Source organism: Emydura macquarii, unplaced genomic scaffold (genome assembly GCF_026122565.2).
Source record: "Emydura macquarii macquarii isolate MOO-44397 ecotype Brisbane River unplaced genomic scaffold, CSIRO-AGI_Emac_v2 contig_212, whole genome shotgun sequence".
In the NCBI taxonomy this organism is placed as follows: Eukaryota; Metazoa; Chordata; order Testudines; family Chelidae; genus Emydura; species Emydura macquarii.
In genome coordinates this window covers 14,045,231-14,058,640 of record NW_027130349.1, presented here as the reverse complement: position 1 = coordinate 14,058,640, position 13,410 = coordinate 14,045,231, and the positions used below count along the sequence as shown (strand labels likewise).

General features: G+C 41.7%; 1 protein-coding gene across 1 annotated transcript in view; it reads right to left on the bottom strand.

Moving 5' to 3' along the window:
- Positions 1–13,410, bottom strand: part of CEP192 (centrosomal protein 192) — a 211,473-nt gene that overhangs the window by 118,672 nt on the left and 79,391 nt on the right. The window contains exons 24-26 of the mRNA XM_067546060.1: positions 6,526–6,647; positions 292–1,363; positions 68–194 (exon numbers count right to left, since the gene is read on the bottom strand). Coding sequence (XP_067402161.1) covers positions 68–194; positions 292–1,363; positions 6,526–6,647 — 1,321 coding nt within the window. The remainder of the gene's footprint in view (positions 1–67; positions 195–291; positions 1,364–6,525; positions 6,648–13,410) is intronic.

The window sequence follows — 13,410 nt, the reverse complement described above, 5'->3', positions numbered from 1 at the left end:
AAAATTCAGCATAAATAGGGGTGTACAAAAATGTTAGTTCATCACTCCCCCATCAAAAAAAGTTTACCCTGAAAGAGTTGTTCCAGAAGCTTCACTGGGAGAAGAATGAATTAGTGGTGAAGTTGAGGGTCTGAAGCTATATTGTTCATCCTCTGAAGACTGCATGTCACATTCAGAAGACAAGGGTTTCTGATCTGTTAACAAAATAATCTCTTGAAATACAATGAGAGTAACAGGACTGCTTTCAAACAGGTCATTTAAGAAATGGATCGAGGCTATACATTTACTTACCAATACTTCTTGGGGAAGTCACAGAAGGCTTTTCAAAAGTCACATGTTTTACATTATTACTGCAAGCAAGACTAGCCTCCCTGATATTTTTTTGCATTTTTCCACCTTGTCTCTTTTCATCTTTGCTCAGTTTCTGAGTAGACTTTGCTTTGGTATGACTTATAGGTAACTGAATACTAGACTGCTGGACAAGTTTTAAGCTGTTGGTTGACACCGTGCTTTCAACAGTTTCTCTCTTCACTAAGTCATTACTTGATCTAGGAACATGATGAGTTGTTCCTTTACTTTCACTGGAATAGTTAATATGTAAGTTTGGGAGGCTATTGGTTTGGCTAGCAAATTGTTTTACTGAAGCACACTTGCCTCTACACACCATCTCCTTTTTTGTTGCAGGTGCATTCAAAAAATTGTGTGTCTCATTTTCACTAGATGTCTTTTCTGCATCTAGTACATTTGAAGTAAGGCTAGTTCTCTTTGGCTGTGGATGTTTACCCATTATCAAATCAGATGATTTTTTTAAATGCTTAGCATTGTTTACAGTTTTCTTTTTATTCTCAGGAAAGTCAGATGCACACGAGGAATCCTGGGTGTCATTTTCTTCATATAAGCTTTCTGTACAATCCAGAAGGCATTTCGCTCCTCCTTGCTTCATAAGATTACTATTTAGCAACTCTGCTGCAAGAGTATCTTGACTTTTATGTTTATATGGTAAAGAGCTATCCCACATAAGGTCATGGACAGATGCATCATATCTCGTAATGTTTTCAGGCTCACTTTCATGCCCAGCCTCTTCAGTTTTTTTAAGGTATTTTTCCATATTAAACCCATTAGGCTTTTCCTCATTGCTGGATAAAAGCGGATTAATAAAGGAGAGGTCTGTATCTTTACCAGTTTCAGGAAGGAACAGTTTCTCTCTATTTTTATTTGAAAGTGCCATTATCATAGCAGCTAATTGGGAAGGCTCAGCACTAGCAGATGCATTAGCAATAGCAGAAGCAATTGTGCTCATGCTCAGGATAGAATCTGTAAGATCAGGCAGCTTGTCTTCAAATTTGCTTTTATCAAGTCTTTCCTAAAATGAAATAAAATGAAATACAAGCTTAACCAACTTTTAGTTAAAAATAACTTCAGCCTTAGCATGAGTTATAAACTTTGCGAGTTACTTGTAAATGTGTTGGAATATATTATCAGGCACAAACATTATGTAGTATGTTTACAAAAATCAATACTGTAAATAGTTAGATCCATTCTGTACAAGAGTTTCAGAAAGTGTCTAAAAAAGAGCTAATGAAAGCACCAAACTGTTAAGTTTTATAAGAATTGGTACAGAAGGTATCCTGGGAGCCTCCACAGTTAAAGAAAGTCCTCTCCATGCCTCCTATGAATTCAACTTCAGGAACTGGTACTAGACTTAAGATAATTAAGACCGGGACAGCAGAACACAGAAACGTGCCAGTTTACAAGGAAGAGGGGAGAGGCCAAAAGCACAAGCTGAATAAAGAAAGAGCCTTTAATGCTCACCAGCTGGCCTCATTATACCTCCTGTCCCTGCCTGAGAGAAAGGAGAAAGTTACTTACCTTATAGTAACCGAGGTTCTTGGAGGTGTAAGTTCCCTGTCTGTATTCCACTGTAGGTGAGTATGCACTCCATGTCCTTGGAATTGGAGAATACTTACAAGCAGTGTCTGTTGGTCCACACGTGCACCCTTGCTCTCCTCATGCCTCAAACTGAAGGTATAACGGGCAAAGCAGACCGATGGCCTCTCCAGTTTCTTCTCTCCAGTGACTCCAGGAATGATTCAAAGCTGAGAGGAAGGAGGGTGGGTAGTGAAATACAGACATGGATGACATCTTGAAGAATCTCCAGTTACTATAAGGTAAGTAACTTTCTCTTCTTTGAGTGCTGTTCCCGATGTATATTACACTGTGGGTGGAAGGATTCAGGCAGCAGAACTGTTTGAGGGATCATGGTCTCAAAGGAAGAGGCAGTGGAGAAGTCCTGTACTACATCTTAATGTCTTGTAAACATGTGTTTGGAACTCCACATAGCTGCCTTGAAAACATCAAGTAAAGCTTCTTCCTGAAGCAATGCCACTGATGTTGCTTGTTCTCTTGCAGAATGAGCCTTTACCTCATAAGGGGAAGAAAGATGTGACAGCTGGTAGCAGAGGAGGCTATAGACAGAGATCCATTTAGAGAACACCTCTGGGAAGATAAAGCTTGACCTCAGAGTCATTCTGCTATGGCAAGGAACAGTCTAGGTGATTTTCTGATTAGTTCTGACCTTTGTAGATAAAAAGCCATGGCTCTCTGAACATTGAGAAATGAAAGTCTCCTCTCCTCCTCAGATGCTTGTGGTTTCAGAAAAAACACAGCTAAGTGGATTGACTGGTTTAAGCGAAACTCCAAAAGTATGTTGGGGTGAAATTCAGATGTAGTCGTAATGACACCTTTCTCCTAATGGAATTGAATGTATGGTGAATCCATTGTTAGGGTTCCAAGCTCACCTACCCTTCTGGCTGAGGTGATGGCCATAAGGAACGCAACTTTCATAGATAGGTGTGTGAACCAGGAAGCCCATCTACCAACTGGCAAAGGATACACCACACCATAACTTGCATCAGTCTTGATAGCAGTGAATTTGGGCAATTAATGTGTCAATCTGTATCTAAAAGGTGTCATGTAATGTGTCATATGCAAATTGGTAATATGCTGGTCATTAATACTGTGTGATGTTCGTATGGGTGATGTATAAAGAATTATAGCTGGAAATATGTTCTTAAAACATGTTTGGTAGACAGTGCCTAAGCCCAGTCTGTCCAAGACAAGGGAATGTTGTTTTGCAACCTTGACTGCCTCCAATGTAAATTAAGCAAGGTATGATCAGAGACTATGGAAAGTACATTTACATGCAAGGTAAACAAAGCCATCTAGCAAGCAAGTGGGGGAAGATGACCACAATCTCAGTGGGGGATGCAGACTGCACCCTCAGGAAGTCTTCTTATCTCTTGAAAGAGGGTCAATGAGCTGAGAAGATATAGGCAAAGGAAAAAAAGACATTTTCTCATCTATCACAGATGGGATGACAGGTGCAGCATCCTTCTAGTGTATGATAGTTGGGTTCCCAGGTCTGGAGGAGTAGGGATGTCGATAACTTGATGTAAGTAAGGAAAAGGCTTAGGCAAGAAAAAGGCTTATTGTAACTTGCTAGAATTAAGATTGAGTCATTAAAAAGTGTGTGTTTTACTGGTTGTTTCCTTCCTCTTTCACTCTTACTTGTAATCACTTAAACCTATGTTCTTTGTTATTTAAAAAAAAAAAAAAAAAAAAAAAAAAATAATTTCAAAACCTATTAAACCAAACTGTGGATCTTCAGCCAAACAGGCATATCTGTAGGGCTGGCTCTAACACCCTTCACAGCAGTGCACAAATTGGCCAGTATAAAGGGCGCTGCCGGCCCCCCCCCCCCACTTCCTTCTTACTGCCTGTGACACTGCTGGAACACTTTCTTGTTACAGCAAGCTCTTCCAACTAGTGTTTTCTTTTTCTCTTAGTGTACATAGTTCAATTGTTTGCTGTTGTGTGTTAGAGTTACTAACTCTATTAGGTTAGAGACTGGCCCAGAGACAGGGCATGCAGCTAGATGGGGACTCAGACCAGGAAGAGAACCTTACAGAGGACCCAGACAAGGCTATACCGACAAAGGAGTATGACCCTATTCTTCCACCTCTACCACACTACTCCAGACGAAGCTGTGGCAGGACCCTCCACTACCATCCCAATGGATGATTTTAAGTCCCATCAGGAACTACTGAAACATGTGGCAATGAATCGGAGGCTTAAGGTGGAGGAACTGAAAGAGCCCTCGGATGACCTGTTCAACATCCTGGCAACAGCAGCCCCATTCAGGGTAGCCCTCCTGGCTCATGAGGGAGTGCTGAAACCGGTGTAGACACTGTGGCAGACCCCAGCCTCCCACATCCAAGTAGGAAGAGAAGAAATATGTTCCCATGAAGGGGTTTGAATGTCTTTATACCCACCCCTACTCTGGGTCTTTGTTGGTAACAGCTGCCAATGAAAGGGATAGGCAGGGACAGGCAGGTTCCACCCTGAAAAATATGGATAGTAAAAAGCTAGATCTTTCTGGACATAAGGTTTATTCCATGGCTAGCCGGCAGCTGCACATATCTAGCCAGCAAGCTCTGTTGGGTAGATATGACTGAGGATTTCAGAGTCAGACCTTGTGGTGGGAGGCACATTCCATGTTGATTCTGGCCGACATATATGGGAAGTCCTTGGGTCTGTGTCTAACTGCAGCCTCATGGCTTTGTCTTTGAGGTGTTCTCTAGGCTGGAGTTCCTGTACCTCAAAGGTAGGAAAGAGCAGATGTTGCACCTAGCTGCAACATGTGCCTCCCCAAGACTGTACAGACAGCATTAATGGTTGCTGTTGACCGAGACAGAAATAGGGCAGGAAATAATTTTTGAAGCCCAGAGTTCTAGATATAGTCCAATACCTGTAACAGGGTATTAGGAGGGACACCCGAGACAAGGAATCTAAGTAGGAAAAACTCTGCTAAAAATCATGAACTTACTAAAACTATTAAATCTATTAATAACTATGTACAAACTGCACTAATGGCAAACTCTGAAATATTTACAGATCAAAGAAGAATGATGAAGCAGCAGCTCCAGACACTAGAGGTTCTGACCCAGGCCAGGAGGCAGTAAGAGGGAATTGGAGAAGTCGGTCCTTTATATCCTCTGTTGGAGGTGTGAGGAGAGCCAGGGTGCACGCGCAGACCAATGCATGCTGCTTGCAAAAATTCTGCAACTTCAGGGACATGGAGTGCATACGCATCCACAGTGAAATACACATAGGGAACGATACTCAAAGAACAGAGCTTTCTCCACAAATAAATCCAAGTCTTGTTTCCAGATTGGTCTTCCCCTGCCCATCCTTAATGAATGTATGGAAATAAATGGGCAAAGCTATGTCTGTTAACCAATCTCAAGCACCAACAAGAAGGAATAAGAGGCAACTGCACTCCTCCATTGCAATATTTACTCTGTGGAGGGGATTTGTATTTGAAATCTAGCACTACTGTCCTCAAAAGAAAGATGACCTGATTTGTGAAAACAGTGCTGCTGGACAAGTCTCCCACTTGCTAAATATAAATATCACGAGAGAAGGACCAGACCAAATTACTCTTGGGTGCCTGAGCTAAATGGGAAATTGAACAAATTGGATAGGAGATTAGAAGGCAGACAGATATTGCGCACACACACACTGGATGGGTAAGGTGGCTAAGTAGGAAGTTTGGGCTAGATGTGGTATATGAAACAAGACTCTGTGGGAAATAAGCATCTAGCAGGGATAAGGGGATATTAGGAAGGCAAGGTTAACAACCACTAACAGTACTGGCAACATACAGGCAGACGACAGCCTCAGTCAGGCCTGTCTTTAAACTTGCGGTCCTCAACACCTGATCAGCCAAATGCTAACTAAAACTGCTCATTAGCTACTGGGAGTCTAGTTCCATTCTGCCTTCCTATAATGGATTCATAGGAGGAGGAGGAGGAGGAGGAAAGGGGATTTCCCATATCTGTGAATATACCAGCATGGGTGCTGTTGGGATACTATCTCTGTTCTGCCTCACACATTAACTGCAGAGAGGTTCTTCTAATCACCAGGTAAAAAGTTAAGAGCCCTGAGATTAACTTAATTTAAATTAACTTAATTTCAAAGTTCACTATTTTCAAGATCAAACCACATACTTATTTTGGTTTTGTAATGCTAAATGCCAAAACAGCTTTGTTGAGCTGCTAATGACCAAAGGTTTCCTTAGAAAATATGTTTAAGGCAAGACATGCCTTTTAATTTTGAACCTAAAGCTCTGGATAGCAGACTAAAGACTGCTTCCCCTCCCACCACAGGTAGACAGCAGTGAGTCAACATACTAAGAAGCCTCACAGACAGTTGGGAAGGGGGAGAGAAACAAGATTGTGATCAAATGGCAATTTCTTTAGTATGAAAGGATCCTGAACAGAGTCAGAGATTGTTGCTGCTTGAGAACTGATCAGCACCATCTGATATGATCTACTTTCCAGAAGAGAAAAACAATGGCTCATTGTGAAAGCTCACATTTGACATCTTATTAATTTTAATTAATGGACACAGCTCAGTGAATTATGAGTTTCCCCATACTTTTATATTATAAATACATGGAGGTACCTCTATTTTACTTTCAGCAGCAGTTTGCGTATTTATGTTTTTATTTATTCCTGCTGTAGTCTCCATTTCACCAACAGTGAATGTGGCTGACACAGAGTCTGGATGTTCCTTTGTATGCACTTCTATAAAAACAGAAAAAAGAGGGTAGAGTAGTAATTATTGGTAAGCAGATTGTTCAAATACCCGTATTCTTGGGATGCACCACTCCCACACCCCTGAAGTTCTGTTGAAAGCACTCATCGGTAGGACCTCATGTCATCCTTTGCAAACCCAAACAGTGAGGCCTGAGACTCAGGCTTAGTCTACACTGCTGGCGAATTCGGCAGCAGTTACGCAAGCTATATAGAGTAGCTTGCATATCTCACATCGACTTCCTAACTTCTACCTATTGCGGCATCCCCACTACGCTGCGCCGATGGAAAATGCCCTTCTATTGATGCAGCTTTACTCTTTTTGTTGGAGTGGATTAACAATGTCGACTTCCGGATTGATTGACGGGTCTCCACTGCTGCTCAACCAATCCTGCAGAATTGATCTGGAGGCTCAAATAGTGCCGCCGTCAATATAGACATACCCTAGTCGGGGCCACAGCCCCTTATATAAACTCCAGCTTCCTGAGGGGTGGGGGCTGCAAAAGTACCTGATGAGCTGATCAGTTCCTGGTTTCCCCACATACAATGTTCAAGTGACAACTCAGCTGGTCCACTTCTTCCTCAGAAGGGAAAGGCACTGAACCCAGCTTCCTGAGGGGGGCTACGAAAGCATTACTTTCTCAGCATTTATCAAATTTATTTTTCTCTCATCCATCTGCCATTACCCCCATGGCATCAACCCCTCCTCCCACCAGCATTAATCCAGAGCCTATATCCACACATACCTCCTTCTGCCTCCTCCTCACCTTTGGTGCCATTTGTCCCAACCCTGGACTTCCTTCCACCTCTATCCCCTCCACCTGCCACACCCACTCCCACTCTTATCTCGACCCCTCCGGTGCCACCATCCCTAGTCTCACATCCATCCCGCTATCTTTCTCTTACAGTCTCTGGAATGCCCATTCCATCCATAGAGACATCTCACTCATACACAATCTCTTCATATTTTGCTTCCTCCAGCTCCTAGCTCTCACAGAAACCAGGATGTCTTCATCTTATATTGCCTCTACAGCTGCTCTCTCAATGGAAGCCTCTCATCTCTTACATCCTGTGACCCAGGAACCGCTTGGTGCCAACTGGCAGGGGGCACAAACAGTGCATACGGTATCAGAGGGATCCCCTGGGTTAGATACATGCATATTAAGTTAATCAAAAGGAGTGCATATAAGGTTTCTACCAAGAGCCAGTAACCCACTGGTGGTTAGAATCATTGTGAAATCTATGTAAGAATAATATTTAAGAAGTTGTGTATCTAAACTTAAGAACATAATTTTCAGGGCACCAAATGGTGATAGACCTTAGACATGTTCTTTTCAGACAGGAAGTAGCAGACACTTGTCTGCCTGGTCATATGTGCATTGTACATTGTAGGACTTAAAATGAATGCCTATTTGCATACCAAGCCAGATACCAGGCATAAGATTGCAAAAACTACAAGGAAACCTATAGGAAAGTAACAATCAAAACAGGGGTGTCCTGTTTATGCTTAAAAAAATCAAAGGATTAGTCTGGTATATCAGATCATACAAGGAAACACACAGCTTCCTTCATCTAGAAAACAAGCTGACAGCAGGACACAGATTATCCAACAAATTCCTGGAATGCTTGGAACCAATTTTTTATTTCAGAAAGTGGAGAAAGCAATTAGGGGAGAGGCTGTTCTAGATTTGATTTTGATAAATAGGGAGGAACTAGTTGAGAATTTGAAAGTGGAAAGCAGTTTGGGTGAAAGTGATCATGAAACAATAGCATTCATGATTCTAAGGAGTGGTAGGAAGGAGAACAGCACAATAAAGATAATGGTTTTCAAAAAGGCAGACTTTAGCAAATTCAGGGAGTTAGTAAGCGAGATCCCATAGGAAGGGGAAAAAAACAATTTGAGATAGTTGGCAGTTTTTCAAAGAGATATTATTAAGGGAACAAGAGCTAACTATCCCACCGCATAGGAAAGAAAGTATGGCTTAACCCCTCCACCAACTAGCAAGAGAGATCATTAATTATCTGAAACTCAAGAGTCATACAAAAAGTGGAAATTACGTCAAATTACAAAGGATGAATATAAACAAACACAAGCATGTAGGGACAAAATTAGAAAGTTTAATCTCATTTTTATGCCTTGACCTAACTAAAGGCAGAGTAACAAGTAAACATTCTACCAATACATTAGTCAAAAGGAAGACCAAGGACAGGGTAGGGCAGGCCCATTACTCAATGGGGGGAGGGAGGGAAGACAACAGGAAATGTGAGAATGGCAGCAGTGCTAAATGACATTGTTTCAGTTTTCACCAAAAAGGTTAGCAATGACTGGACATCTAACATGGTGAACACAGGTGAAAATAAGATAGGATCTGAGGCTAAAATAGGGAAAGAACAAGTTAAACATTACTTAGACAAGTTAGATGGTCTTCAAGTCATCAGGGCCTAATGAAATGCATCCTGAATACTCTAGGGAGCTGACTGAGATAATATCTGTGTCATTAGCAATTATCCATGAAAACTCATGGAAGACAGGCGAGATTGCAGAGGACTGGAAGAGGCAAATATAGTACCAATCTACAATAAGGGGAATAAGGACAACCTGGGGAATTACAGACCAGTCAGCTTAACTTCAGTACCCAGAAAGATAATGGAGTAAATAATCAAGCAATCAATTTGCAAACACCTAGAAAATCAATTTGTAAACACCTAGAAGATAAGTAAAAGTCAACATGGATTTGTCCAGAACAAATCATGTCAAACCAACCTATTAGCTTTCTTTGACAACTTAAACTTTATAGATTGGGGAGTGGAGGTGTGGTGGTAGAGAGAGTTGTAGATGGTATACCTTAACTTTAATAAGGCTTTTGGTCTCACATGACCTTCTTAAAAACCAACTCGGGAAATACAGTCTAGATGGAGCCACTATAAGGTGGGTGCAGAACTGGTTGGAAAACTATTCCCAGAAAGCAATCATCAGTGGTTCACAGTCAAGCTGGAAAGGCATATCGAGTGGGGTCCCATAAGGATCAATCCTGGGTCCACTTCTGTTCAAAATCCTCATTAATGATAATGGCATAGAGAGGGCAATTATAAAGTTTGCAAACAATATCAAAGTGAGGAGTGATTGCAAGTGCTTTGGAGGATAGAATTAAAATTCAAAATTATCTAGACAAACTGGTGAAATGGTCTGAAGTAAACAGGATGCAATTCAGGACAAAGACAAAGTACTCTACACTTAGGAAGGAATAACCAAATGCACACATACAAAATGGGAAAGGACTACTCAGGAAGAAGTACTGAAGAAATGGATCTGGGGGTCATAGTGGATCACAAGCTAACTGAGTCAACAGAGTTATATAATCAAACATAATTCTGAAATATATTAGCAGGAGTGTTATAAGCAAGACACAAGAAGTAATTCTTCCACTCTACTCTGATAAGGCCTCAATTGGAGTATTGTGTCCTGTTCTGGGTGCCACAACTCAGGAAAGAGGTGGAAAAATAGGAGAAAGTCCAGATAAGAGCAACAAAATGATTAAAGGTCTAGAAAACATGACACATGAGAGAAGACTGAAAAAATTGGGTTTGTTTAGTCTGGAGAAAAGAAGACTAGGACATTGTAACAGTTTTCAAGTACATAAAAGCTTGAGAAGAGTGAAAAATTGTTCTCGTTAACATCTGAGATAATACAAGAAGCAATGGGCTTACATTGCAGGGAGGTTTAGGTTGGATGTTACGAAGAACTTCCTATCAGGGTTAAGCACTGGAATAAATTGCCTAGGAGACGGTGGAATCTCCATCATTGGAGGTTTTTAAGAACAGGTTAGACAAACCTGTCAGGAATGGTTGAGTTATTCTGTAGTCCTGCTTCGAGGGCATGGGACCAGACTAGATGACTTATTGAGGTCCCTTCCAGTCCTACACTTCTATGATTCTATGCCTTGTCTCATAAAAAAAGGGATCACGGCCTGTCCGGCTGGAAAGCACTGGTGAGCAATACTTAATTAACAAGATATTCTCAAGTCTAATTAAGCTTAGGCACTAGAATGAGTGATTTTATTTTACATGTAGCCTTTTTTTCCAATACTTCTACCTGCTATCACTGGGAATCTCTATACTTTCTTAATAAATGTATTTGTTTTCACTGGAAACATATCTAAGGGCTGTGTGTTAAGTGGAGCTGTGATCTGATCTATAACTCATAAATTGGTTTGTACTGCTTCTTTGGGAGCCCTTCTCCCTCAGTTCTGCTATCTTCCTTGTTGTATAACTATTTCTCCAACTTAACTGAATCTCACCCCACAATACCAATACGGCACAGAGGCCCATTGGTGCCAACTGGCAAAGGATTCACTGTTCTTTAGAGGCAACTCATGCTCAGACCTGACAAACTCATGACACCCAAAGCACCACTTTCATGGTATTTAGCCATAAAGGGTATCAAGTGAGGTCTCTACTGAAGGATTGTAACTTATTGATGCTCATCATTGTGAGATGTATATATGGAGGTTACTTACTGTAATTGGAGGTTCTTTGAGATGTGTGGTCCCTATCTGGATTCCATACACGGCTGCACATGCATGCCATGTATTGGAGCTAGAACTGTTTGAAGTAGTATCTGTCGGCCTGCATATGCATCATCCCGTGGTGCATACGAGCTCTTATGGGGCTATGTAGGTCGATGTCCCTCCAGGTCCCTCTTACTGACAGGCATAGAGCCCACAGCAGAGGGGATGAGGGGTGGGGTGGGACTGGAATCCAGATAGGGAGCACACCGACTGAGGAGATACCCTGATGAAGTTTCGCTCCTATTCCTCGCTCCTTTGAGCTAGCAAATACTGCCGAAGACTGAACTTTGGGGTGGGAATCTACTTTATTAGATAGGAAAGGTAACTATTAATAAAGGTAGGCCCTTGTTCATGTTTTATGGTTTTGGTTTTTACTTAAATCCTTCGTTTCCATCATTCACACTTGCTTCCATTTGAATCTCTATTCTTTCTCAAATAATTCTCTCTCAAATACCATAATTGAACTCAAGTAGTGTGTGTGACATAGCACTACTGGACTAAGGTGAAACTGAGATGCACTGCTTCTTTGGGAATGGAAGATCTGGGATTTCTGTGGATATCCAGAGATCAGAGGCTGAATATCACAGGGGGACACTGTAGTAGTGTCCACAACAGTGGGATGCATCTATTGTTAACCTACAGAGTAAAGAGAAGGCTGGTATAGCCCAGAGGAGAGTGCTTGAGTGGCTGACAGACTGGTTGTGTCAGGGAGGTAACACCTCATACTGCAGGCAGGTGGCAACAAAGTGATTCATACTCTTGGGCACCTAGCCATCTTTTGATTCCCTCCTCAAACCCTCTACTCCTGCTGCCTGCACTGTTCTCTCCAAACAGGATCTCACAAATATATTCCAGAAGAAAACTGACAAAAAACATTCCACCCTCTCCTCAGCTTGCCTTCCCTTCCCTTCCCCTCCTCCAACTCTCTTCCTTCTCCTCTTACAACTGCAGAAGTTGTCATCTGCTCTTCTCCCATAAACACCTGTATTTGCTACAGTGACCCCACCCCATCTCTTGATCTCCCTTGTGCTTACTCTCATCTCTTCCCTTACTTTTCTCCTTAAGCTCTTGTTCTCCTCCAGCTCTTTCTCCTCATAATGCAGGCATGTTCCAGTCTCTCCCATCTTAAAAAACTCAACTTGGACTCCACTTGCTTCTCCAATTACCACCATATTTTTCTTTGATCTCAAAGCTCATTGAATGTGCTGTCTACAATCAATGTTGGGAGTTCCTCTCCTACAGTTCCAGCCTAGACCTTCTCCAGTCCAGCCTCCACCTCTTGTACTCCACAAAAACCACTTGTTAAAATCACTAATGATCTTTTCCTAGCTAAAGTTCAGAATCAGTATTTCATCCTCACTGACCTGTCAGCCACCTTTGACACCATCAACCATATGCATCTTGAAATCTTTGTCTTCTTCTGGTCCTCCCACTCTCTAATTGCTCTGTAGCATGTGCTCTGGATGATGTTCCTCATGCTCCCTCCAGCTTTCTGCAGAGGTTTCACAGAGCTGTCCTTGGTCACCTTCTCTTCTCCTTCTACACCCTATCTCTGAGTAATATTTGCAAACACAAAGTTCCATTACCATTTCTGTGTGAACAATTCACTGATCTCTGCTTCAGATCAGACTCCTCCTGTCTAATCTAAATTCTTGGCTTGTCTCTCAAACATCTCATGGGTTCATAGCTGTCAGCTTAAGCTCAGCATGGCTAAAACACAGCTCTTAATCTTTCCCCCAGTGCCCTCCTTGTTACTTCTTTTCTTGATCACTGTGGACACCACTTACATAGGCATGGTCATCTTCAACTGACTTCTTTCTAGATTCTATTTGTAACCAATTCCTTTTGAGTAAAACCCTGAAGATATGGCCTTTCCTATCTATCTACACAGCTAAAAAACTCTTATCCAAGTTCTTTTCTCTCATCTTGATTACAGCAACGTCCTTCTCTATGAACATGACAAATCCAATCTTGCCCATCTCATATCCATCCAGAATGCTGCTGAAAAGTTTATTTTCCTAACGTGGTGTTTTGACCATTTCACCCCTCTTTTGAATCTCTCCACTCTCTCTCCCCACTTATATATCACATGAGACATAAGTTGCTTGTTTTCACTTTCAAGGCCCTTCATAGTTAATTCCCACCCTACCTCTCATTCGCCATCAAACTGTCAATGCTTGCTTCTG